The sequence below is a fragment of the Sipha flava genome, unplaced genomic scaffold, assembly GCF_003268045.1.
Source record: "Sipha flava isolate LNK unplaced genomic scaffold, YSA_version1 2_pilon_pilon, whole genome shotgun sequence".
Classification (NCBI taxonomy): domain Eukaryota; kingdom Metazoa; phylum Arthropoda; class Insecta; order Hemiptera; family Aphididae; genus Sipha; species Sipha flava.
The window spans coordinates 2946554-2973883 of NW_020272972.1; the positions used below are offsets into that span (position 1 = coordinate 2946554).

Sequence of the window (27330 nt, forward strand, 5' to 3'; positions counted from 1 at the left end):
CGAACGAGATGCGCGATAAGTGCGGGTAAGGTGCGGTTACCTCGCGAGTTTCCGGCGCCATTACAACGTGATCGAACGACGTGATACGGAACAATCGTTAAACGCGATGTTTCCCAAACGTTGACGCGTGTGCCCACGCGCTGCAGCTGAAACACAATAGCGGTCGAACACGCGGTCGCGGTTTCGTTTTATTGTGCACCGACCACGATCTCGAGGTATGTCGTCAGGGGCGTCACCCGATTGCGGCCCAAAGTAACCCTTTTACCTTTTCACCTATCCCGATTGCGGCCCGTACATATCAGGTAGGAATTACTATTCAAGTGGTTATCAAAACCAAATAAATATCCCAATTGCGTCCAATACGTATTTTGACATCGTATTCACGATTCACACGATAACCAATATTCGGCGTGGTAATTTCCATAGATGTATACAACAACTATTTAACTATTTTTTTACTGTAGACAATTTATTATTTTAATATTCGACTATTTATTGACTATTTACTGACATAATTGTATTTCATATCTTTATATATTGTAAAAAATTTATTATTTTGTTATTTTACTATTTGTTACTGCAATCTTGTAATTATACTTTTAACATAAATATTAAACATTTTGTGAACCAATGTGTGTCCGGACGCAATCGGGATACTTATATTTGGGATAAAATACGACTGCCTGGATTCGGGCCGCAATCGAGCAACTTTGGTCGTCAGCGCGCGGTCATCGCGGTATCAAGGTATACGCCGTCCACACGTACGCATCGTACGGATCGTATGAAACGGATCTTAGAGTTATTAGTATAGTGAGTTATACGACATGTGCGTGTCCACTGACCGGCAGGGGACGGATCGCACGTATCGGACGCAAATTTATCGAAGGGGCAACTTTTCCGGCCGGTGCGGATGACGTCATACGGATTTCGCTACGATGTTACTAAAAAAAAAAAAAAAAAAACCCGACCGTCGCATCGGCAATACGATTGTTACCGGTACAGTGGACGCACTACCGCAATTCGATCCGTTTCATACGATCCGACCGATACGTACAATGCGTACCTTTAAGATCCGCTCGGCACCTACGTCCGACGACGTCCGTCCGTGGGCGACGCGAGATTTTTTCCGACTCCGGTTCACCGCGGGGACACAACTGTGCCCGGAAACAGTTACCGCCGAACCGGAGCGCAACGCGCGAACGATGAAATACTCCTGGGTACCGCCAGCGGCGACGAACCGTATTCTATTTGGTGAAGTATAAAAATTTGTTAATACCACCGCCCAAAAAGTTAGACCAAAATGATGACAGGTTACACGATCGAATGATTATACTGTAAGTTTAATCATCATAAAGTCGCTCACTTCGTTCGCGATTTATCACTCCATTTTCGTCTGTTAGGTAGGTACCATTCGGCAGTGACGTATCCGGGGGGGGGTTAAAGATTTATAACCGACAGCCCGCACTATTAAGTCTATTTAAGAATACGATTGAATTTATTGTTAAATGTGCCCCTTAAAACAGCACATAATAATAACAATAATAATATAAATTATGATCTAGTAAAATGCCTCATATTTTATTATAAATCAATAATCATACAGATTGAAAATTATAATTATAAATCAGATATTAATTATTGCCTATTTACCTTAGGTACTTATTGCTTACCTACTTCATAGTGGTTTTAGAAAAAAATACTTGATATCGATTTGAAGCGTATATAAATATAGGTTTAATTATTTAAATATTAAATACGTTATTAAAATTAAAGAAATGTAAAACAAAAAAACAGTTTATTTCATTTTTTAAACAACTGTAATTTAAAAAAAGATGTTTTAAAAAGGTTTCACGGGGCGATTTGTAATTTACTATCTTAAAATGTTTAAAGGATATATTTGCATGCTGTATAATCACTTTTAAACACTGAGAACCAAGAGGCGTTTAGCTTCATCGTGTGTGTGAAATAGATATAAATGTCAATGCACGTCTCTATACCTACTTGTTATGGTATAAAGACATGCATTGATAAGCGAATTGCTCTATATCATCATAGTATTCTACCATCTACCAGATCGATTATCACTAAATTTGTTCATTCTTAAGGTTTACTAACTTGAGTGTACATTTTTCCACCCACACAACCCACCCCATACCCTCCCAAACACCCACCACCATAGTTAAATGAAGGGGCGAACTGCCCCATAAAATTAAGTGTTCGGCGCCACTGGGTACCGCCTAATGTTCCTCGAATAACGTACCGGTACGAACGGACCCTGTCTAATGCATCTCAAACGTTTTCGCGCGGCTCTATCGCGTTACGACGAGCGTGTTTAACATACAATCGCGTATGTGTTTTTAAACCTACACCGCTTTGTCACGAAACGAATTCGTCGCGTTTCCGTTCCGTTTCCAGTTACTCTCGTACAAATGAAAAAACTTACGCCGAACGAAAATGGTAGTCGGAAGACGATTTATTTGAAATAAATGAAAATTTACAACTCACCAACTTCACTTAAAATATTAGAATAAATATCAAATTAAAATACTTATATGACATGGAAACACAATATGTTTATAAAAATGGGTTACGATTATTGCAAAATTTCATCAATTGCACACGAAGAAAATGATACAACGTAATATCTTCTGTATGTATGGCAAACTCATAATTATGTTTAAAAATACAAACGAAAAATATTGTTTTTAAAATCATAATAAAAGATACTGGAGATCTTTAACGCTGTTGTAAGTAATACAGTAATATCCGACCGGTTTCGGTTATCATTTTTATGTTCATGTCATCTATTCAAAACATTTATCAATATTAAAATAAAATTGGCCTAATAATGATAATATATTATTAGCATTTATAAACTAAATATTAAAAATTATATTGTTTGACCTAAAAATGCATGGATACATTAATAAATATACAACAATGATGCATGAATAAAAATTGTACAAAATAAAATAATGATTGTATAAAAAAAAAAAAAAATGCCTAAATACTAAAATTCAAACAGAGATAACATAATATTAGTTAAAAAGGGTTTTTTTTTTGTTTTTGAGCAACTTAGGTGGAATATCTGTTTGTCAAGTATGATATATGAGCTTAAAAGCGTCTCTATAAATTAGTAATAAATTATTGTTTTAAGATCATACAGATGCGACCGTCGAATATTTATAAGAAAAAATCTTTTTAATATGTATGATCATAAAGCAATAGAGTTTATAATGTCCGACCAAATACAATACGAAAGAATAAGTTCGCAGTCTTCAATGTTTGACGACAGTATCTTTTGGTCGAACATTAAACCAATACGAAGCTGACTGATTGATTTTTCAGCCGCGTTTAGTAATTGTAGTGGCCGGCGTATTGTTGTTGTTGTCCGTGGTAGTAAGGTCCGGATGGATACGCGTTCGGTTGTGGGTATCCTGCGTATGCGTACTGCTGTTTCTGCGGATATACTGTAAAACAGAAACAATATTATTTTCAAGTCTCCTTTTCCTTTTTTTTTTTTTTTTAATAAATATTCACCGCCCACTTTTTTTTTTTGTTTTATAATAACTCGAAAATTCTAACGTATATATATTAATGTCTATAAAAAGTGAGTGAATTAACGATCACGAACCGTAATTATTTAGAGGTCGAGCAAGTTACACGACGACAACTGGTTGGAAAAAGTTCGGGTTGATTTTTGGACCAAGGTGAATGCGCACACGATCCATCGGATTTCATTGTTATTCCTATACTACGATGTGTTCTTATTAGATATTTCAATATCATAGTCAACTATGTTGTATTTTATTTCGCACATAACGCCCTTGATATTTTGCAAACAAGTTAGTGCGTTTCCTTCACATAATATATATTTTCCCCAAATCTTAAACACATACATATCGCAATAATTTTGGATCGAAATTTAGTAACAATACAATATTGTACATCATATTATTACGATTCGGATGGCTACGCTATAATATAATGTGAAACGCAGTATCGATAAAAAATATCCGCTCGAAATACGACTGCGAAATGTGTTTTTTATGAGACCTGGGATATTATGTATTATGTGAATATTAACAGACTTGTTTTTAAAACGTCAAGGGCGTTATGCGTTGTTGATGCGAACATCTTTATGGTGATTTTTAATATACCGGCACACAGATATCGAGTGTTTGCATATATACGTCAGTAATAAAGACGATTATTCGAGTTTGAACTTGAAAAAAAAAACTAACGCAAGGTCCCAGATTTCCGTACTCGCAGCACATTAAAACGGATCACGCCAAGTGCGAATGCAAATATAAAACGGGGTGTCGTAACGAGGTATTTGTTCTAAACTATGGGTCGGCCCTTATAATCCTCCCCGGATCTCGGTTCGGGAGAGATTTCGACCACGCGATACAACCCGGCAAGCGTAAATATCACACGGAATACGTATATAAACTGACCGGGCATCAGGTATTGCATGTTGAGAGCCTCTTCCCTTTCGCGTTCGCCTCGCAGACAGATGGCCGCGCCGGAAAACAGCAGAGCGGACACCAGTGAGAACCCGACGCCGGTCCACGCCATGAAGAACGACCAGTCGTAGGACACGCGAGTGTTTTCCTTGAGCACCTGCAACGGACGGTTTAACAAACGGTTAACGGCGTAACGCGGCGATCAACAAAATTTCGACCTAAACCTGCCGAAGGACTTACGTTGTTCCACTGCTGGTAGAATTCCTCTCCTACCACGCGCTCCTTCTCGTAGTACTCCACCCCGTGCCAGAAGCCCATGGCACCGGCGCTCAGCAAACCTGCGGAAAACAGAAACGGAATCGGTTTTTTATCAGCGCTATATGTACCGGAGGATTGTTTTCGAGGATCGGACGGCTTACACGCTAGGAGCACCAGGATGGCGGTGGCCGTGATGTTGCCGGGCGATCTTCTCCAGCATCCCGCGACCCCGGTCCAGAAGGCGACGAACATCACGAAAAAGCTCACTATGAACAACGCGATCGTCGACCTGCCCATGTCTAAACAGCAGCAAACGACCAACGATTATCATACGTAAATCACCACGCTGCCGCGTCCCGTCGGCGCACCGATCGATACTTACGCAGTCTGGTCATGGCGTCTTCGGAGAACTCGTGCGTCTGGTTGTCCGTGTCCAAGAAGAAGTAGTCGACGTTCATGCAGTGCGTCTCGACCGGGCTCAGGTACGTTTCAACTGGAAAACAGACGCGTTTCGTTTTTAAAATCAATCCGTCGCAACGATATTGTTGTTATTGCTCTCTGCAACGGGGACACCTAAGAACCTAACTACACCGCTCGTCGACCTAAGTGGACGGTATTGTTCTGGGCTCTCTTTTTTTTTTTCAGATTTATAATTCGTTAACCCGCCCGACAACAGCGCAGCACGAATTAATTAATACAGTTAGTTGTAATCCATTCAACGACCTTCGACGGAGACACATTCATTAAGCACGTTGCGCAATTTCCTTTTTTTTTAATTTTCATTAATTAAGCATTTATGTTGGATACCTGTTATTTTTCAGTACCACGCTGCGCAATACGGTTTTATTTTTCTCCTAACACCGTATTGCACTACAATTAGTCTATATTATATTATATTTTAACATAATATCTCGTTAAACGTTATTACAATTATTGTACAACGAACAACGTTTTAATTTATTGTAAAGCAAATGTATTCAACAATTAAAACTGCAAGAAATACATTTGTATATATTGTAATGTAATTATTCGTGAAAAACACAAGTTTTAATTTCCGCATTTCGTTTTTATGATTACAATAATATTATTTACTAATTATCCTGTATATAATATAGTTACGCTGTTATTAAGCTTTCGGTAAATGGTACGAGTGCCTAGTCATTTCATTGAACCTAGTTGAAATATTGAGTTTGTTAACTGTAAAATTTAACCGATTATAAATGTTATAATTATACTATCCGTTTTCTAATTAAAATACCTTGAAATAGAATTTAAATCAATTATGATTGCCACTCACTATAAAAACCTAAACCAATCATTTTGGTGAACGATCATCTATCACAAGTAATGAGATATTGGTAACAGAAACGATTTAACAAATAATGTAAAGGAAGAAATGTTCTATAAATTTTCCTTTTTTTCACAAAAAGGTTTATCCGTTCAATTGGGTACAAATTAAGTCTACACAATTAAATTCATAGAACGGAGAACTCGTTATGAATTTATTTATTTATTTTTACATCATTCCTCATACTGTCTCAATTTTGAAGCGTTCATTTTCGATGAGACAATCTTTGTGATTTTTTTTTTCTTTTATTATTATTTTCCTTTTAGTCACAATGCTCCAGATACGTTTTAAATTTAAAGAAAAGTCTGTTTGAAATTATTCTTTTTTTTTTTATTATTGTTATCATTATTATTCGTTTTCCCAGACGTTTAGTAAAAAAACAAAACAGTTATTAGTGCAAAATGTACACATTTAAGCGGACGAATAGTGTGAAATTATGAATCTCACACGATCACTTTCTATCGGCCTGTAAAACAAAAAGAGAAATATACACCATAATATATAATATTGTCTTCGTATATAGACATTGGAAGGAAAAAAATTCCTCCATAACGTTCCCCCTTATGGCTTTTTCTTTCGTTCTCTTCGTTTAAGCATGTCTCTATACGAGTGCGCACAGACACGCATGAACACACATACACACACGCGCGCGCGCGCGCGCACGCACACCACACACACATGCTTACAAACACACGGTGAACACACACACACAATGTGCCACTAAACATGACCTTGGTCGACGTCCTACAGAAGCAATAATGGGGCATTGATGGAACCGGTTGTCGGCGAGGCGCGCACGCACGCGCATGGAATGTGGGCAAGATTCACTGAGAACCGGTACAGGCAGCTGATGCTGAATGCGGACACTCCTAAAAAAAAAAACCAAGAGCCCCAGGATGTCGGTGGGTTTCGTGCTAAAACGATCGTGATGGCTATAATAAATACATAGGTGTTTCCTATGTACTGCTGCAAGCAACGAGCGACAGAAATATTTCTCTCGAGAAATACTCGGTTTCTAGTTCTAAGTTCTACTCGGGCGCAAATTAATACTTCAACGTATCATTATCATAATGTTGTTGCGTTAAAAGATGACCGCCGCTCGGCGAATGCACAAAACGATCACGAGAAACGATGGAGTGATACGAAACTGTTAACGCGTGTCCCCGAATTTTATGGAAATCCAAAAATTATTAATTGCACGGTGAACGAATGTTCGGTCTCGCAGGAAAACGTGATTGTTTAAGACAACGCTCGAGATTTACATTTTTGTATCGCGCACTGCATTCATTTACTATCGCAGAATATGTTCGGTTATCTCATGATTATGACTTATATAGTAAACCATTTTTTAATTATCCTACAGATTTTGATTGTTTGTGATCGTTTTGATAACGAAAGCAGTAGAAGTATTATAAACATCGAAGTATGCGTTAGATAATATTGAATACGAGCTGATAGTACATAGTCGAAGTAATAATATTTTTTTAAGTTTTGATAAAAAAACATAATATCAGGCGCGTAAATATTATTTTCATTGATCAATTGATATCGCACGCGCTTTGATAAAATAACTAACGTTATTGAAAAGTAAAAAGAAACCCAATTAAAGCATGTGAATGTCAGTGACAGTCAAATATTTCATGATTGACTGCAAAGCGTATTTAATAATCAGGAATGATCATAATTATATCCGTACAAATCTATTGGAAGTACTCGGCCCGGGTCTGACGACGATCGAGAGTGGCGTTTTTAATCAAATTTAGCCACTGGCTATAACAGATGCATTGATATTATCCAATAGAAATAAATAATGGTAATCAGTATAAATACATTTTAAAGTGATAAATGGACCAGGGTATACTTCAAAACTAAAAAACATTTACTATGTATCGGTTAGGTTAGGCTAATATTACTACCATTACGTAGCAAAAAATATATCCATTCGTCTTAAACCAATCTTATAAATTAAATACTATACATAGGACTATATAGCAAGAATTATGTTATTGGCTACAGATTTATATCCGTATATCAGAATATAAAATATAGGCAACGTATACGTATATTGTTATACCAAAAAATGTATTTGTTTATATATTATATGAACATAATTAAATAAACGGCATGAAAATAATAAACTTGAGTTTGACTTAGGCTATAAGTATACAACATTACTTGTTAAATACGGCTTTGGTAATTTATTTGTTAATGGCCTACCAGAAGTGACATAATTAGAACATAATTGTTGTTTAATTATTCATACTAAATACTTTACAAGGTTATATAACACTCGACCAACAAGACCAACAAGACCAACAAAAACATTTGAATCGTAGAATTTTACTAATAACTGTTACTAAAACGTATATTTTCAAGTCGTAAAATGAATTTAATAAGAAAAAATCGATACACAATTGTATTTATTTAATTGAAAGCCCAAAGCAACTAATATAAATCTTTACCAACACAGTTGCGTGACCAAATGATTACGATAGAGTCTCCTTGGTTTTATATTCATCCTTTCATATTGTTATTGATCGAATTATAATATTATGTTAATGTTTTACAGGAACATAATATTTCAGATGCAGACACGTTATTAAGCAGATGTAAAAAAAACAAGTATCTATGTAAAACATATTTTAAAAATCAACTTATGACCAGTCCTGTTCTAACGGTAAAAATTTCAACCCGCGATAGTGTCGTTTATTATTTAATACCTAGTAAATTATACTCAAAAAGTAGGTAACGAGTATGTACCAACATTATTCCATCCTTATAAAAATTATTTCGCATCGTGCATGTGAAATTTATATGCAATTGCAATAAATTTCGATCAGTTTTCTAATATTGTACTGTTCGCTATGAGTATTGTTAGTAGACTGTATACAGTAAAAAATATGTTATAACATATTATGTGCGTATACATATTGTACTATCGAACAATAAAGACAACAGTGAAAACATTATCAATAAATAATACCAAATGTTATAGGATTCGACCAACTGCTAAACAACACAAATCTACACATGCGTGGGCAGAATTAAGTATTATTGGATATTACTGTTAGCGAGATTAGTGAAGTACTTATTTTTCTCCCGTTGAATTGTTAACGCTATTAAATTGAAAACAAAAGTGTGTAGAATAATATTTCATTAATGCAATAATTGATTTCTACGAAACTTTAATGGATAGATTATTTAGCACAAAGAGAAAATTACGAGACGAATGATGCGAGTTTCGGTATTGAAAAAACGTCGTCGATGGTTTCCAATATTTGTCATAAACCGCAAACAACGAAAACAATACTAAAACGATACCTACCACAATTAACCGAAGATTCTGGGATGGCTGATCGAACGAGGTTCTTTTGTACCACATTATAATTATTTTTAGTTTAATTTTTTTAGATTGTGCAAAATATTAGGAATACTATAGAGATACTATACGTGTAATCAATGCGAGTTTAACGTAACGCGAATCATAGCGAACAAATGTGAAAGTCGATAAGTACTTGCCGAAATATGTACTTGAAATAATTTCTAAAGTTTTTATTTTCAAAAAATATTAGAAAACAACAAAAATAATTTTTACTTCATAGAACAAAACAAATAACCACATCACGTGAATATAAATTGGTGTTAGCTAAAAGTAAATTTTTTGTCAACGGCAATTGTTCTAAAATTCACAAATAATTTCAACATTACATTTGCATTTCTGTAAACGTAACACTGTTTTATTACAAAGTTTTAAAATAAATGACTTAACATTTTTGTAGGTAAACAGTAGATATGATTATTTTTAAAAATACATGAATAAGTAATAAGAATAATATAGGTATGATGTCATAATGTTTAGATGAAAAATCAGTATTGTTGAAAAATCTTACCCAGACTTGTACAGATGAACACTGGTAGATGACAATACACATAATCAGTAATACCTAAGATTTTCGAGTCAATTGTTTTTATTATTATATAAATATTACTAAATTATAATTCTTATGTAATTGAGTTCTTCTCTAAATGGATACGAGGGAGGCTTGAGGGTTAATCAACCAGATCTATAATTATTATACTTTAACTAATAAATATTTTCTCAGTGCTCAGGTCATCTTTTTTATACTTTTTTTACAACAATGTTTTATACAAACATAAACTTAAATTTCCCCTGTGCCCCCCCTGGCTAGTTCACTCTCGGAGTTCTTCTTACCCGTAAATAAATAAATAAATAATACAATATTATCACACTGCACACTGAACTCGCGGTTATATTATGTTTCAGATAACAAACGGTACGATTTACTTTTGAAAAACGTGATTAAAAATAGCCAATCCTGGCCGATCGAGAGAAACGTTGCACGTGTTTTCTAAATCGTAATTATGCGTTAGAACCAGATGAAAGCAAAGACGTATATAGTCATATAGTCTTTTCTTCGGTTGATGTTTATTTTTTTTTCCAACGCGAGACTTATGCATAACAAAAAAATCCTTGACCAACACACACACACACACACCGTTAGAAACGTCGGTGGTGATCTATTGTTGTTCGCTGGTTCGGTTTCGTGGGAGCAACGTGCAGCGTGGAACTCGTGGACACCGTTGGGGTGACGTAACGACGGACGTGAACACTGCTATTATTGCGACAGTTGTTCGGCGATGTGTATAGTGTATACACTAGAGCGGAGAAAGAAACATAGCTCACGAGTGTATTATTGTTTGTTATCATTATGTACGCTCTCGCTGGGCGAAAAGTATAAAAATAACGTCGGTAATTAATAAACGAAATTTTCTAACGTAGATTAACGGTCATGCGAAGTGAATATGCGACGACGTAAATGGAGCGTACGTAACTAATAACGAATACGTGTGCGTATTTGTGTGTGTGCGTGCGTACTTGTGAACGATATAAGTTCTGTTGAATTGAAAATAATAAAGTGAACGTGTAGGAGCGCGTTCGAACAGTCACGCGGTAACTGGTCACCGCGTTAACGGCGATTTCATGACTGCTAGGAAAGCATTGAGAAAATTCTAATCGATAAGATAATATTGTCATTTCTCGTGCAGCCGCCAATGGTCCGCGGATCAAATCCGTTAACATTGGCACAATTATGGGGGGTGGGTTTTGGGGAGCTTGGTACCCCTAAATACTTCGATAGCTCTCTCACATGGAAAATATTGAAGCACTAATTAGCAACCTTAAGTAAGTCTCCAAAGAGAGTTTACTCATGACAAGTTCAGTTGACTGTTTTATTAAAATGGATTTTGTTGGGTTTATATTTTATAAATCATTACAAGGTTAGTATTATAATTTTGAATAATATTTTTTTCTAAATAAATTTATTGTAATATTTAATTTTTTTTTTTAGGATGTTTTAATAATAACTTAATGTGCTTTAAAACCAGAAATGACTGTAGCAAGAAACTGCATGGAAACTATAAACCTGATTTTGATATCAATGATATTAGTGAAATTATCGAAAACCATGTTTATCCCAATCTGTATAAGTTGTTACAAGTAGCAATAAGTATTCCCTGAGCTCAGCTACGCGCGAAAGAACGAGGCGTATTAAAAATTGGTTACGAACCAATATGCTACAAGACCGTTTTACAGATTTGGCTGTTCCGAATATTGAGAGAGATGTTGTTAACTCGATAAATAATGAAAATATTTTAGAAGTGTACTGTACTAAAGACAGAAAATTTTTATTAAAATGAAATTAAAATTTTAGAGTTTAATTTGTATATATGTATTATTAACTTGTGAACTACGGTCGATTTGTTTGAGGGGGGGGATAATGAAAGCTAGCCTTACTTAAATGTAAACGAAACCTATAATATTTAGTATTGATTGTATATTGACGTATAATATTATATGGGGGTGTGGGGGCGCAGCCGCCGCAGGTCTGTGTTATATTTTCGCTAAAAAGCCACCCCCCCACACAAAAATAAACCCTAGTTGCGCCTATGTTCGTTGACGCACTCGTTCGTGGCGGCGTCAAATCGAGTTACGACGGATCGTTTGAATAATACGTTTAACGTGCCTCGTGACATTGAGCCGAACATTCGTAATACAGGCCGCGCCCTCGACACGACACGACCAGAGAGACGCCAACAGATGTCCACGCCAAACGGTAAAACAATGGTTTTACAAAAACCATTCGACTCGAAGCGATTGTCTTCGTTCCCCGTACTTCCTCGGTGCGTTAGTTCGGACGTATAACGAATCATTAACTTTTTTTATATACGTATACGTTGCATACGAACCGTACACGGTTTTCGATTCGTTTTATTGGAACGCAAAGAGTATTTACAATACGCAGTCTTTGGAAAGAATAACGTACAGCAGAATAATGTAAGTGATGTTTTTCAACGCACACGAGTTGACACAATTCCGGTGTGTGTTATTAACGTTTGCCATTTCCACATCGGATTAACGTTATGATATATGAATACAGACGAATTTAAATATCAATATTTATAGTTTATCGTGCAAAATCTTGTAAATAAAAATAACTACCAACTACAAAACAGTAATAAAAAAATAATAACAATAATAATAATAATAGTAATAATAGAACGATCGAATTATGTATTTGTGTTTGCCTTCGACTTCGTCCAACCCAGTTGGAATAATATTACATACACTTCACATCGATTACAGCCAGCCAGGTATTTTCGCGAATTATTGCTATTAATTTTTTCACCTTTTAAAGGAATTTATGCGAGTGATTATTTTTACCCGACAACCGATTTTTTTTTAACCTGTATTGACGACTATATAGCTAACGATAAATAAATAAACGTGACCGGTAACCCGATAAACTGATTTTACCGTATCGAATTACCAAACTAATAAAAATTTACCCTCTCCGGAACGTGATTTGATTTTTATTTACCTATATGCAGGGGGTAAATAGTATTATGCTTACCACTCGGAGGTCTTTCCTTGGGATAGCATATTCTGAAAAGACCCTTCGTTCTAGTGTAGTAATAATATTTGTTCATTTGTTCGGCCGCCGAGGATGGTCCGCGCTGTTGGACTGTATTCTGTAAAAAAAAAAAAAACGTAGAACAGGTTAAAATCAAAACTGTGTTAAGGCTGAATTTTTTACCGGTACCGCGTTATTTGTGAAACAATATTATAATTGTTTCATAAAATTTACATTCATACATGTTTATATAATGATGCCTAATTTCGTACAAAATAATAGTTGTTTTTTTTTTTTTTTTTTTTTTTTATTATTATTGGAAACGTAAGTGTGTTTATTTTTGTTATTTAATAACTATCACAAATCGAAAGATTACGACGGCATGCGCACATTTAATTTCAATCGCACTATCGTCGACTTGCCGTTACAACACTGCAGTACAAGATAATAGTATAATATAACATTATTCAATTACGATATCGTTTCAACAATAAAAATCGCATTCAATAACCTTCGAATGGGGCTAATACGACTTTGATGAACATTTCGTTCTAGATTCTGAAAACATAACATGTTCTATAACATAGAAAGTAATCATTGAAATTTGTTTAGGATGTCATGATAAACGTATCTATTTAATATTATTGTATACATATCGAGTTCGGGTGAAATACATTGAAAGAAACTTGAAGTATTTATCAGCTATTAACTTGCGCCCAGGATAATGTTGTTTTGTAAACATATTGTTGCGTTTGTTTATTTTACCAACCAATTTCTCGTTTTTGAAATCGGGTTTCGATAAAAACGGTATATACGTTATTTTAATTATTCGATGAAATCGACCCACTTTGGTTCTCTTTTATTTATTTTGTATTTTGTATTCTTTTTTTTGTCATTCGGCTTTGTATTGCTGTCAAAATAGTTTCGGGTCTATTATTTTGGCCATATCGTGATTTTCCTCGGATTTGGAAACAGAGGGGAGTAAGTGTAGTGAGTGACCTCTCCGCCGCAGCATAGTCGAAATAACGAGTGTTTTGTCTTTTTTTTTTTTTTCTGTAACGCTTCAATTGCACGACCCATCGAGACCAATCGGAAAATAACCTATAAAATATTTACACGCGTCTACGACTATACACGTCCGGCAGCAGTTCGGTGGTATCAACAGAGATTAGATCCGATAGTTGCGCATTACTCTTGTTTCGGACATAGCTAAATGTACCTATAAGCATTCCACTAAATGTTTTGTCAAGGAATCATAAAATTCGATTCTAAAGATTTGATAACTCGTAGACATCTATATATTGTTTGTTAAATATTATTTTATAGATCAAACGATCGTGAGCAAATTTACTAATTGTTGACGGTAAATATACGTTAACCGATAGAAGAAATATATTTTACCGTTACAGCGCGATACGACACAATATTAATCAACCATTACGAAAATCTGCAATATAATTCGACGTTATAAATATTACATTTCTCTTGTAAATGCCTAATCTTCGAGGATTGAGTTCGTATCTGTTATACACACGCCATATGCCGACTGTCAATTATTTAATTTTTCTGCGATACACTCAATTCTAAATAGGTCGTATTACGATGATACGGGAACGATTTAATCGGTTCGTTTTCACGTAGACTCCACAGCACATTTCGATCTAAATAATAAACGCAAATCGCTCGTGTTCAACCCGAATTCAGATATTTTAATATACGTACATGTATGTGTGTACAAGATTAACGTAATTTACGATTCGATGAATGGTTATTATTATGGTTATTCGATTGGGTTATGAGTCGTTCACTTGTTCGAGATATTATGACCGTTCCCGTCGTATCCGTGCACAGTTTTGCGATTAAAATAATAATATTGGGTCAGTCGAATACGTGTTGCGCATTCGCATAATTGTTTTGCGCACTCATTAGTGTTGGCGCTTTGAATGTTACGAAATAGTATAACACTACAATCACACGGGGCATGGAAAATGCGAAAACGATACGGTTATTCCGACGGCCATTCGGGGCGCGATGGTGGACGACGTATGACGACGAACGATCATTGCTATTCATATATTTATCGTCGTAATCAAAAAATCCGCTCGAACGAACGAGAATATTGCATTATCGTTGTGATCGATTCCATACGGCTTCTTGTTTCCGATGCAACACACGCTCCCCTCCCCCCCCCCCCCCCCCCCCCCACCGGTTCGTTCGTGTCCGATACTTCGACCGGGAAACAACTGCACGGATAATTGTTTGAATTAACCCCGTGTTCCATATTCCATGTGCAGGGCCGGCGAGAGGGTGGGGCAGGGAGGGCTAGGGCCCCGGAGCCGTTACGTCCGAGAGGGCCCGTCGTCTTGGGCTTTTATACAATATTTTTATTGAACCAAAATATGTACAAGTAGATATGTGTATAAACAAGTGCGAATAAAGGGGGCCCCGGAGCCCTGAAAAGTTCTCGCCAGCCCTGTCCACATGCGTGGTCGAACGGTCGTCGTTGCGAAACGACATTGCGCTCACATTGCGCGACACCTAAACAATAACAGCGGTCGTTTCCGGCTGGAAGTGCCATCGTTTCCGGTGAGTTCGTCGGTGTGCAGACGTAAAAAACTTCTCAAGAAACCGCTGCCGATAGCTCAATGACCTTAGAATATTCTGTACAGCGTCTGAGCCGGTTGCGAGTGCGTTCACGACGCTGACGGAATACGTTATGCGCTGAAAAGAATGCGTCTGTCCCGTCGACGATAAACATCTAAACGATAAACGGCTATTGTATCGCAACGATAATACAGTTGTCCGACGGAGCGTGTTGCGTTTTTCGATATTGTTCATTCAATACGTTCGGTTATATTTTTATTTTTTTATCGTCGTCATTAAATGTACGCATGTTTAACGTTTTGTGTTCATCGCGGTTGTAACTCCACGGACGTAACGGTAACGGACGCGATGAGGATAACAGTCCGTGCACGCGCCGGTCCGCAATGAGAATTTCGACGGATTACTGATTTCCATTAACCGCTCTGGTTGTTCACAAGCACTCTACATAATGTACGAGTTGGTTACCTAGGTGCACACGGCGTATGCGTATAAAACACTGCAGCTAACACATTACGCAACGTGTACGCGTTCTTAAATACATTCAAGTTATTAGTATATTATACGCATAACTGCAGACGTACCCGACGAATAGTTTTATTATTATATATATATATATATATATAATATTATTATTATTATTATTATTATTTACACGCGTATAATACACACGTTAAATCGTTGGTTTTGGGTAATTTATATATATATATATATATATATATATATATAATTTTTTTTTTTACAATGTTAAACTAACGATGCTGTGTCGTCATTATTATCGCGTGCTAAAAAATGTTTGTACTCTACTGATTCCGCGCTGCCCCGAGATTGAACGATTTCGAAAACCATTGTTGGACCGTGTGATGAAGGCGAATCAAACGTAATGTGTCGACATAATAATATTGTAGACGCGCTATAGGATTGCCGAGTAGAAAACACCGAGAACGATTATTTCTGTTGTGTACACAAAAAAAAAATAAAACAAATATCGTTTTAGGCCAGTGATTATGATGCAAATTTGTTCTCACTAATGGCCATGTTTTCTGTCGTGTATCGTAACAACAATACAACACGATAGCCGGTGTACATGACGTTTTATGTTCTCTGAATTATGTTTTATCGAAATGTGTCATCAGCAGGTAGTCGGTTGGTAGCTCGTGTTCGACACTTGAGGTGCCAGCAACGTACACACATCGTAATAATGTTCGATTATATCGCACCAGTCATCACCGCAACAGTCCTCCGATGCCAATCGGGTTGTTGCACTGAACCAATAGCAATCAAGTTCAAGGATGACGATTAGTGTTGCATTATACGTCGCTCAATGACAGTCCACCGCCAGTGGTCCTCGACGAGTCGGCAGATAAAATCAGTGTTTCTTTAGAAGCATATTAATTCGTCTTTTAATCTTGTCATGGTGTTTTTTTCTTTTCGCCGAACGTTGCTAATTATACAAGGGGGGAAAAAAAAAAAGACCGTAACGACTATAATGTTTTCTCGACGCACGCTAACATCGACTGCACGCGGTGCTGTATTGTCACCCGAATCGTTCAAACCTCCGGATCCCTGCAACGGTGAACTCCAGACATTTGTGCCGTCACGAAACCGTTCGGATTCACCGATCACTTATCCAGCCCAAACGCGCGGTGTATCGATTGTATTTCCGCTTTTGAAACAATAATTTTAATCCGTACGAATCCAGTCCGCCATACTTGTTCGGACTCGTTACAACCGCATACGGTCTTGGATGCGTACGAGACTTTAAATACTGTACAGGTCCCGACGACCGTTTTTCTTCCACGCACACATACGGACCATTAACCAACGCGCGTATGAATAGAAATCAGTGTACAATACAACACACGTTGTCTTTGACGAAGTTTATCCGAGCGTTAAATTATGTATCGGGACGGAGTTGCAATACGTTCCCACGTCGTTTACGCCGGTCGAATAAGGAACGCTCACCGTCGTTCGGTCAGTGTTGGACAGTGTTGGCGTGTCTTCGGTGTACAAAGACGGCGAGTAGGGAGAGATAAATGCATTATTACATGGAATTCCGCATCGATAACTCCTCGTACCAGGAACACGTCATCGTTTATAACTATTATTATTAACCATATCATCATAATCATCATCATATTATTTTAACGCGGCGAAATATAATTTAGCGTTATTTATTCACCGTGTAACGTGGACCTGTTTGCAATCAAGTATTATCGTCTCGTACGTTCGAATAATGGAAATAAGGTTTCAAGTACAACAACAGTATGTGAGCGAGGTGCGCATGGATGCAACCACCGCAATGCCTACGTGCCGCGTGTCGGACCCGTTATTTTCAGACGCCTCTGTCGCATACGATATCGCTCATCAGCGCGGTCCTTATTAAAAGCCAGGAATTCCGCCCGTTCAATATGCAGTCGACGTGGAACCGGTTGTGTACGATCGCAGTTATGCGGTTGTCGTCGCACGCGCGTAATCGAAGAAAAAGTGTCAAATGTTGCTAGGCCTACGCGTATTGCAACAGTAGCATGCGGCGCATAACGAAAAATTGCGCAATTCTAATTTTTGTTTAGTCTAGTGAAAAATTTTAAAACGAACAACATTTTTCATTTTACAGTCTAAACGATTATTAAGAATATATCGTGTATAATATGTATTGGTACTGCGACGTAGTTAAAATCTCTTTTTACTCGATGGGGTAACATTTCAGTTAAATATATATATATATATATATATATACACGAATAATATAGGCATCGAAACGTTTTTAAAACGATTTTTCTATTATATCGAAATATTTTGTCTATTGCTTACGTTACATAAAACTAAAATCACATACCCACACGCATTTGGTGTTACGTTCAAAATAATAATAACACGTAGGTGTAAATGATTTCATGGTGATTTTTTATACATGGTTTTTAATTTTTCAACGTTTATACGACTATACACAATCTTATCAATGTTATCATTTTTTGTTCGATACCGAACTTGTTTTTCTTTCACACACACACACACACACACACACACACACACAAGTTTGTAGTCCTATTCAACGTCAAATTTATACTTATATGCAAAAGTGTATTATAGTTTTGTTATTAACTCTCGATATCTAAACGAAACCTGATTAAAACGATAAATACCTTTGACGCTCGAAATCCACGCGTTTAAGGAATCAGAAAATATAGTCGTGGTACACATGATTCTATAGGATTATACAAAACATTTAAATGATTAAGTTTAAATTGTGCGCGATGAATTTCGATGTATTCCTGTTTAAATATGTATGAAAATCAAGAACAGAACGTGTGTGATTTCATTAATCACTTTCACGCATCGGTTGATTTAGACTAGAACCTATAGCGATCATTATAATCTTAAAAAAATGTTCGTAAAATCCAAAAACAAATACTCAACAGTTCAATCGCACTAATACTGAGCGCATGACAAATATATTTGACATGTTTAAATGCAATTTCAGTATAATCATTTTAAATTTTAATGATGCACACACATTCGTTCTATGTGCAAGTATAATCAATGTTTCTTATGCACAAACTTCACTCGCTACATAAAAAACCAGCAATGATTTCAAATTTCTTTTTGATAATTGATTTATTCCAGAACACATCATAATTCTATCTTGTACATTTCCTTTGCGACAACTACATCCATTTACAACGTTCTCGGATTCAAGATTTCAATTGCATTTTCTCCTTTTCGTTTTCTTTTTGTGCCTAAGCAACATTCTCACCCGTTCAGTTGTTGTAAAGCTGCTACCTACTAAGTAGTATTAAAACAGTTTCACTTGTAAATAAAATAAAAATACGCATAATTGTTTAATACCATTTATGGAATAGAAAATGAACAACACGAAAGTGAGAACTAATATTCTCATGAAGGTCTTGAAGTAACAATATAATAATGTATGCTTCTATAAAAATTAAATTTAGAGTTCATAATAATGTGATTATCTATTGTATACTTAAAATAAAAAAATTTACAGCCATTGAAAATTATTAATTTTTTTTTTTTTACCTAAATTAGGTATAATTAGTGTTTGATATTAATTACAAGTGCAACATTCTAGCACTTTAACAATGCATATAATTTCGTATAGTTATACGCTTCATATGTTATGCATAAGTTTACAATATTAATTTGTCCGTTTAGTAAATCCTAATGTTCAGCAAAAAAAGGAAAAAAAAAACCGAAAATTCCTTTTATCAATAACAACATAGTTATTTGATAGTAAAGAATTCTCTCGGTAAAAACAGTTTAACCATCAATTTTGAATTCGTGTTGTTAATAATACAATGTTTATGCATTAAAAATTAAATAACCTCATTTTTAATTTTAGGTCAACTCGAATGATCATAGTAATTTTGTCAGAATTTCTATTAAATAACCTACGCCCGAATATTGATTACACTTTTTGTTAAATTAATTAAATTAATATTAATTGAAGTGTGACTAAATAAACATTAGAAGAACAAGCTATAAACCAATGATAATCGTAATTGAATTTCCAGGTGAAATCTTTTAGCAGATCATCGTTAGATATAAATAAGGTTTTGTTTTGGAATGTTCATTTTGCTTTTTTCCCCTACATTTATATCCACGTCGAAAGTGATAATCGATCAGCAGTGTTTACCGGGCTCGTGATAGAAATCGGCAGAGGTAGCAGCACGTATATATATAGCGTGTACACGAGAAGCTATCAATTTTCTATATAAGAAGATCTGACTCTCTTCAGACTGGTCAACACTTAACGTACCGGACAGTTTAATGACCTCTCTTTCCTTTTGCCTTTTGGTATAATTGGAAAACTTTCATTTCAAGTAGTTAGATTATTTTTTTTTCTGATCGCAGTGAAAATGAAAGTAATATAGGCAAATACTATGTATATTAAACAAAAAAATTTAACGTGCGCTGATTGATAACCTCAACTTCAAATGCACTACTAAATAATAATTATGGGTAAGTAAAGTTCCCATTAAGACGGCCGTAATGCAATATTACTCATTATACTCATGCGTGTACACTATATATGTTATAAAGATTATATCATTAAAGCTCGATGAATATTAAAATATTTCGTTCCCCATTAACGGATTACTAAAACGATTTCTGTTGTATGGTAAAGTTTTTACATACGATGGATAAGTATAAAATAAAATATAACAACGGTGCGCATTTCCGTACGAATCGAAAGAAGAAAAAAACACAACTTAGAAAATGTATTTCGCTTAAATCCAAACGTTTATAATATTATTATCACAATCGTTATGCTACCTAGATTTCTCTTGCGATGTTTAATAGTATTCCCAGTGGCCAACAGTATATTAAGGAAACAACACACGAGTTAATGTTCAATCTATTTCAAAATGATTCACGCATTTCAATAAAATTATGTAGGTACAAGAAATGAAAATCGTTTGACACAGCTATTGTTTGATAAAAAAAAAATGTAGAACTTTTTTTCTATTTCTAGTCGAATGTGCCATCATTACCATAGTCGGCATGATTAGATAAACAGACGATATCTTATATTTTTGAATTCTTGTTCCAATTCCTGTTTATAAATTACTTACATTCAATGTATTTTATTCGCTTATTTGTAACTTGAAATACGGTTATTGCGAATAACATGAATTGATATAGTAAGACACGCGTCTAGCGTGAAACCAATTAAAGAACTGAAATCATACGTTTTAGTGCAGTAACCTAAATAAATGTATTTTTACATGCCTAGGCACCGTAAGAAAAACTCAAAAAGTTTTAGAACCACTGTTTACAGTTCAATTTTTCGATACTTAAACGAATTTTCAAGCTTTGCACTATTAATAATTATGACATGTAAATGTAAAAATAATTAAAGTTTCAATATAACAGAATTCAATTTGAAAAACACGATTTTGAAAAAGTTTAAATTGACGTATTTAGTTTTAATCCAAACGTTTATAATATGATTCCAATTCATTTAAAATTCATAATGCTCGATATTTTTGTACAGAGAAATAATAACAAGACTCTTTAATTTTTAATGATTAAAATTTAACATATTTTGAATATAGGTACAATATTCAGTTGCAAGCCAAATGTTATGTATTATGATTTAATGCACTCTGTATTTACATCAAAGATGTAGTAATTTTACGAACGCTTTAAATGCTAAGTTAGAAATTATATTCTGAGATCAGTTTTCGAATGAAAAACGTTGTCATCTGAATTAATTAGTTATATTCAGAACATTTTTTCTTTCTTTGTAGTAGCAGTACTTTATAGCTCGATACAATTTATTTTCATGATTATCGTTCTGTTTTTTTAGTGAAAATACTCGTATATAATCGTAAATATAATGATTTCACACTGAAGAATAATGTTGTTTACTACTCGGAATGCTATTAAAAAGAAACACATATATGTAATATGAACAAGTTATTCTTAGATCTACAAATTTGAACACAATATAATTATATTTTTTATTGTAAATAATGTTATGCATTTTTATAGTCAATGTTGACATTGTTTCTAAGAAAATTATGCTTTTACAAATATATTGATCTAAGGTACAAATAATTTTGAATAAAATTATAAACTTATTATTAACATCAGTTATTCAAGGTTACAATATACCTTCTAGTAACAACAACTACATATTTTAAAATTAAAAATTACTTTTTAGTGTTGAAATACCGATAAACGATTTTAACAAACCAAAATTCTAGTAAATATTTAGAAATTAACCTAAATTAATATAAATATCGTATTACGATATAAAATTTAAATTTCATCTTTGTAGTTAATTTAAAATTGAGAACCAATCATTAGTGTTCCAGTTAATTTTTTTTGTAGACTTGTAGTTTATAAACACTACTTGTATATATTTGTAAAGTCAAGACACATACTTTTCATTTTTTTGCAAATATTTTTGTTAATTCTTATTTGCAAATTTTATCAATACTGATATATTTTTATTTATTAATATTATTATACAACGATATTGTTATATGTACAATTCTCATGTTTATGTAAAGTATTGTATAATCAAACAAGTTTTAATATCTTATTTGAAAACTTAACTACTCATGTGTATTTATACATGTATGTATACATATAATATTTATATATATAATGTGTATTTATTCATGTCATTTATATGAAATTTCAGATAAATAAATGCCAAACAAAATCCAAATAAATTACTCAAATGTGAATATAAACGTGTCGATGCCAGCATAAAAATTAATACCAACGCGGTTTGATTTAATAATTTAACGAGGAAGTATTTTTGAAATAATCGATTTAATGCACTATAATTACACGATAACAGGTTATATTATAAGTTATAACGATAATATGGCTGTAATTAGGCTTCACATGATTTTGTTTTAGACAATGGAAAGGTTCAACAGAGGATGAAAAAATCGAGCGACTTAATTTTTATCACATTTTTTTTTTTTTTTTTATCGAATTTCTTTTTCTATTCTAAAAAATGTTTTTCGGTTGTTGTATAAAAACGGTTAATTTTACCAAAGACATATATTAAAAAAAAAAAAAAAAAAGGAGAAAATATCACGAAAATAAAAAAAAAAAAACCATTAAAACGTTATGAATATATTATAGTACAGTTTATCATGTTGAGTATCATAATATTATTAATATCTTGCCGAATAAAAATAAAAAATTAATGAATAATTTAACTTTCTAATGAGAATAGATTTCAGTCAACAAAATCGATTTCCGACAAATGTGACATACCCGTTGTAACACTTCGATTGGTTAACGAAATCAAAACATGGAGTGCACGTAGAATATTGCACTAGTGTTGGAGCGTTACATTCTCGTGCGCAGAGATTACACACGGTGTGCGCAGCCGTCAGCTCTTTCGTACGGTTTGCGGTCGTGTTTACTGGAGGCCATTGGCCGGAATGCGTAGGTACGAGCGAATCGATTAGGATGGCAAGAAATACGAATGTTTCATCGCGTTCCGGGGCAATTTCTCGATCGCTAAACTATATCGGCTCGCGTTCGTTTTCGGGTGCGAACGTCATCAACGGAACGCGGATACATTTACGGGATCCTCCGGTGGGAACCAACGGCCGCGGGATTTTTTTTCGAGAGATCGGACGGGCAGTGGTCGTCCGCGCGGGCATTGATCGGCGAACAACAAAAAGTCGCAGACAATATTTCCACCGTAACAATGGGGTACAATGCGGACCGAACGGTTTGATATTCCATCCGCCCATTGTTCGGCTTCGGGCGCGCTCGCGGACGGCTCGCTGGCCGTACTGTGCGCGCAGCGGACACCACACACCAACGGCCCGGGATTATCAAATTTTTTTTTTTTTATCTATACGCACTACGTTCCGAGCAACCGTTGACGCGGTCAAAGATAGTATTCTGAATATCGATTAAAACGTGTCACGGAAATGATGTAATTCTTTTCCTGCGCGATTCGTTCGAGCACGGTATCCGCCGGTTCTCGTGAGAATTCGTTGACTAATGTTTTCAAACGCTGTTGGTGCTACGAACCAACTACTCTTGTACTCACACGGGTTGCGTCATGCGGCGCTCAGACACGAACGCGCCCGGGGTTATGATATGTACCTGTTGTACGGCGAACAGATTTGTTCGATATTTCGTTGACGACCGGCCCGGTATACATGCTTATCGTTCGGCTGTACGGGTGCTCGTTGTGCACGCTTTCTTCCGGAACGTAACGCTGACGGAAATGAGCGCTCGCGGCGGCCGGACGAATCGTACACGATATCGGTCATGATGACGATAACGTTAACGTAATCGTACGCGCAGACGTATGAAACAACTCACTTGTATCTGATTCCTCCTGACTTCGTAGTACACCCAGTTGTCGGTGGAAAAAGCGATGGCCAGCAAAGCCGTGGCCACGATGGCCGTGATGGTGGCCAGTGAAAGGGTTACCGCGGAACAAGGCATGTTTGTAAGCGGCTTTTCGCGCCCGTCGACGATGTTAAAATACGATAACGATTATCGTTCTACTGCTACCAAGGATCGCACTCGTACAGCACACGGCGTTCTCTGGAAAGGATTCGATTTCGACGGGGAAAGATATTAACGCATTTTCGAAAAAACCGTTCGGTTGATAATCCGCTTTCGGATGGAAAACACAAAGAAAACAACACCGACACTCGCGAGCTACGACGAGAATACACCGCGCACGCACGTACACAATAATACACTCACCGACGTACACACACGCACACGCACACGGCAGACAGACCTACCGACTCGAACAACTGCAGTGAAGTCGAGAGTTCGGTGCGTGCGCGGTGTATACGATTCCTTGACGGTCCTCCCCCACCACGGACATGTTCCTCTCTCCGACACTACCTCCCACTCCACCACCTGCACCGGTTCATCGCAGCCGTCGTCAGCGGCGGCGGCGGCGGTGGCAGGTTGGTTTTCGTGTCGGTTTTACATATTAAATCCACCTGTAGCGCAGGGATGCAATCACTACACCGCGACCACAACGTCTTGGCCGAGGAATTATACGAAATATCATGAACAATATTCTTTTCCTCCTTTTTCGTCCACCCGAACGTTTTCGGTTGCCTGTAAACACACCCGACGCACGTCTGCAGCCGTTTTTGCCCCTACCCCCTGGCACATATCTCGGTGTATACCACACCATAATCTCCGATCCACTAACGCATTCTACGTATGTACTAACCGAACGAGCAAAACAATGTGTAGTCTTTATAATTTTAATAAATATTATAATAAATGTTTGAAGAAAATAATTAATTCTTTCGATATACTAACCGAATTAAAAATTTCCAAATCCTAGTTTAATTTTCGTTCGTACATTATATACCACGCCAATAGTGTATTGGATGCTGTATTAAAATTTGTTCAGTTTAATTTATTTTAATTTTTCTTTCCTTCAGGTCATCTCGGCCTGTCGTAAAATATTCCTTATATAATATTAATATTGAGCCGCTGTACTCATCGGTACATAAGACGTTACCACAAGAAGTTTGGTTTTATGTTTCATGAACGATTTCTCGGCCCGTGATCTCCGTGGCGTATGCGTAATAAAAACCGGTACGAGACGTATTAATAATCCTAAATCCTATAATCGAATGATCGATCTCGCAAATTTGAGTACCGCACATGCTGCTGTGTCGTAGATAGAGTGAAAGAAGAAAGTATTAATGCATAATATCGTTCTTTTTGCGCTGCAATGTTCTTTGTCATATGCCGGTTACACTACAATCGTAATAAAAGATGTCGGCTATTATGTGATGAAATATCATATTTTCTATATCCGTACAACCCGAGAAATATGTGCGATGAATTACCATTGAAAATCATCATTTTTTTTAAAAAAAAAATTTAATTTCACAGGTAATTTGAAGTTAATTATGCAAATAAGTTGGAGAATTATGTTATGTTATCTCGTACTGATAATAACATTGGCAGTACTGTTAAGTTTTTCGGGATTAACTAATATTTCAATTCAAAACTTATCTGAATTATTTTACCAAAATTTATCCGTAAAATTGTACGAAGTATAAATACTTTCGCAATGAATGAATAGTTTTACTATACTGTACGTCTAGATGAGTTTTTATATACAATTTAATTTATATCGAAATTGAGCACGTTTATCATTTTAAGTTAGAAGACTAATGAACTATTTTTTAATAAATTAATGGCTCATGTTTGATAGATTTAGTTTTTCAATTACGTATTTGTGCGTCCTAGAATCAGGTACCTATTAGAATCAAATATTCTATTAGTGACAATGTAATAAAATTAGTTTCAAAATTATAAAAAGTAAGTGGTAGATGTATTTTTATTTTTCTAAACATGTGTAATACTGCGTTTGTTTGGAAATCAAACTACAACTAAAAAAATAGAACACATTAATAATAACTGAGTAGCACAAAGTATATATACGTTAAAACTATTACCGAAAGTAATTATTACGATAGTCGTTTTTATAAATCAACTATTTATACAATTTGCATGCAATAGTGAAACTACTAATAATACCTCTCGGGATAGAAAAGAAATACGAATAATATGCAAACATTGTTTCAAAACAATCAAGTGACTTAAATTCAAATAATAAATGTGTATCACAGAGAGGCCTAGTCCCTTGCATCACGTATTGTATATATACGAATATGTATACAAAATACTGTTTTATTAGAGCATAAATAGGACACAGATTGTACTTTCAATGGTTTCAAATAAATGTAGAGTTAATCAACTCATTATCAATTTTACTCATTAAAATCTAAAATTCAATATATTATATTAGTTGCATACCAAAATTATTATAAATAAAATAAATAGAAATAATAAAATAATAAAAAAATTTTACATGAAGGACTACGAAATAAAACAAGAGAAGAAGTTACAGATCAAAACGCATTTAAATGCTCTATAAATATTTTATAATATTCATTAATATAATCGAAGTAAGAAAATAGTTAGCGTGTAAGTTTTTAGAGTTTAGATATTAATTTAGAATATATTGAGTATAGGAAATAAAAACTCAATTAATTTCCATTTTATATTTAATATGCTTTAAATAAAACAAAAATATGTAATAAAAAATTAAATATAGTATTTTATGAAATTTAAAATTTATAATTTATCAATGTGTAAAGAAGACATAAAACAAAAGTTAATCATTTTTAAAACAACTAAAAATAAGAATGTGTTT

General features: G+C 35.1%; 1 protein-coding gene across 1 annotated transcript; it reads right to left on the reverse strand.

The window, feature by feature from the left end:
* Nucleotides 1-3182: 3182 nt before the first annotated feature.
* Nucleotides 3183-24907, reverse strand: LOC112686071. Its single transcript, XM_025558191.1, has 7 exons — nucleotides 24444-24907; nucleotides 13005-13122; nucleotides 5107-5217; nucleotides 4886-5023; nucleotides 4707-4804; nucleotides 4458-4623; nucleotides 3183-3470 (listed from the first exon to the last, which is right to left on the reverse strand). The coding sequence occupies exons 1-7, from the start codon at nucleotides 24567-24569 to the stop codon at nucleotides 3355-3357; spliced, it is 873 nt and encodes a 290-aa protein (XP_025413976.1). The 5' UTR covers nucleotides 24570-24907; the 3' UTR covers nucleotides 3183-3354.
* Between the last annotated feature and the right edge of the window lie 2423 nt (nucleotides 24908-27330).

What these genes read in the sequence shown, in the direction of transcription:
- LOC112686071 (XM_025558191.1), bottom strand. Translation starts at nt 24,569, where the DNA reads ATGCCTTGTTCCGCGGTAACCCTTTCACTGGCCACCATCACGGCCATC. An exon ending in CAAGGAAAGACCTCCGAGTG is followed by an intron (nt 5,218 to 13,004) that starts GTAAGCATAATA and finishes TCTGTTTTCCAG; the next exon opens with TTGAAACGTACCTGAGCCCG. An exon ending in AGACGCCATGACCAGACTGC is followed by an intron (nt 5,024 to 5,106) that starts GTAAGTATCGAT and finishes GCTGCTGTTTAG; the next exon opens with ACATGGGCAGGTCGACGATC.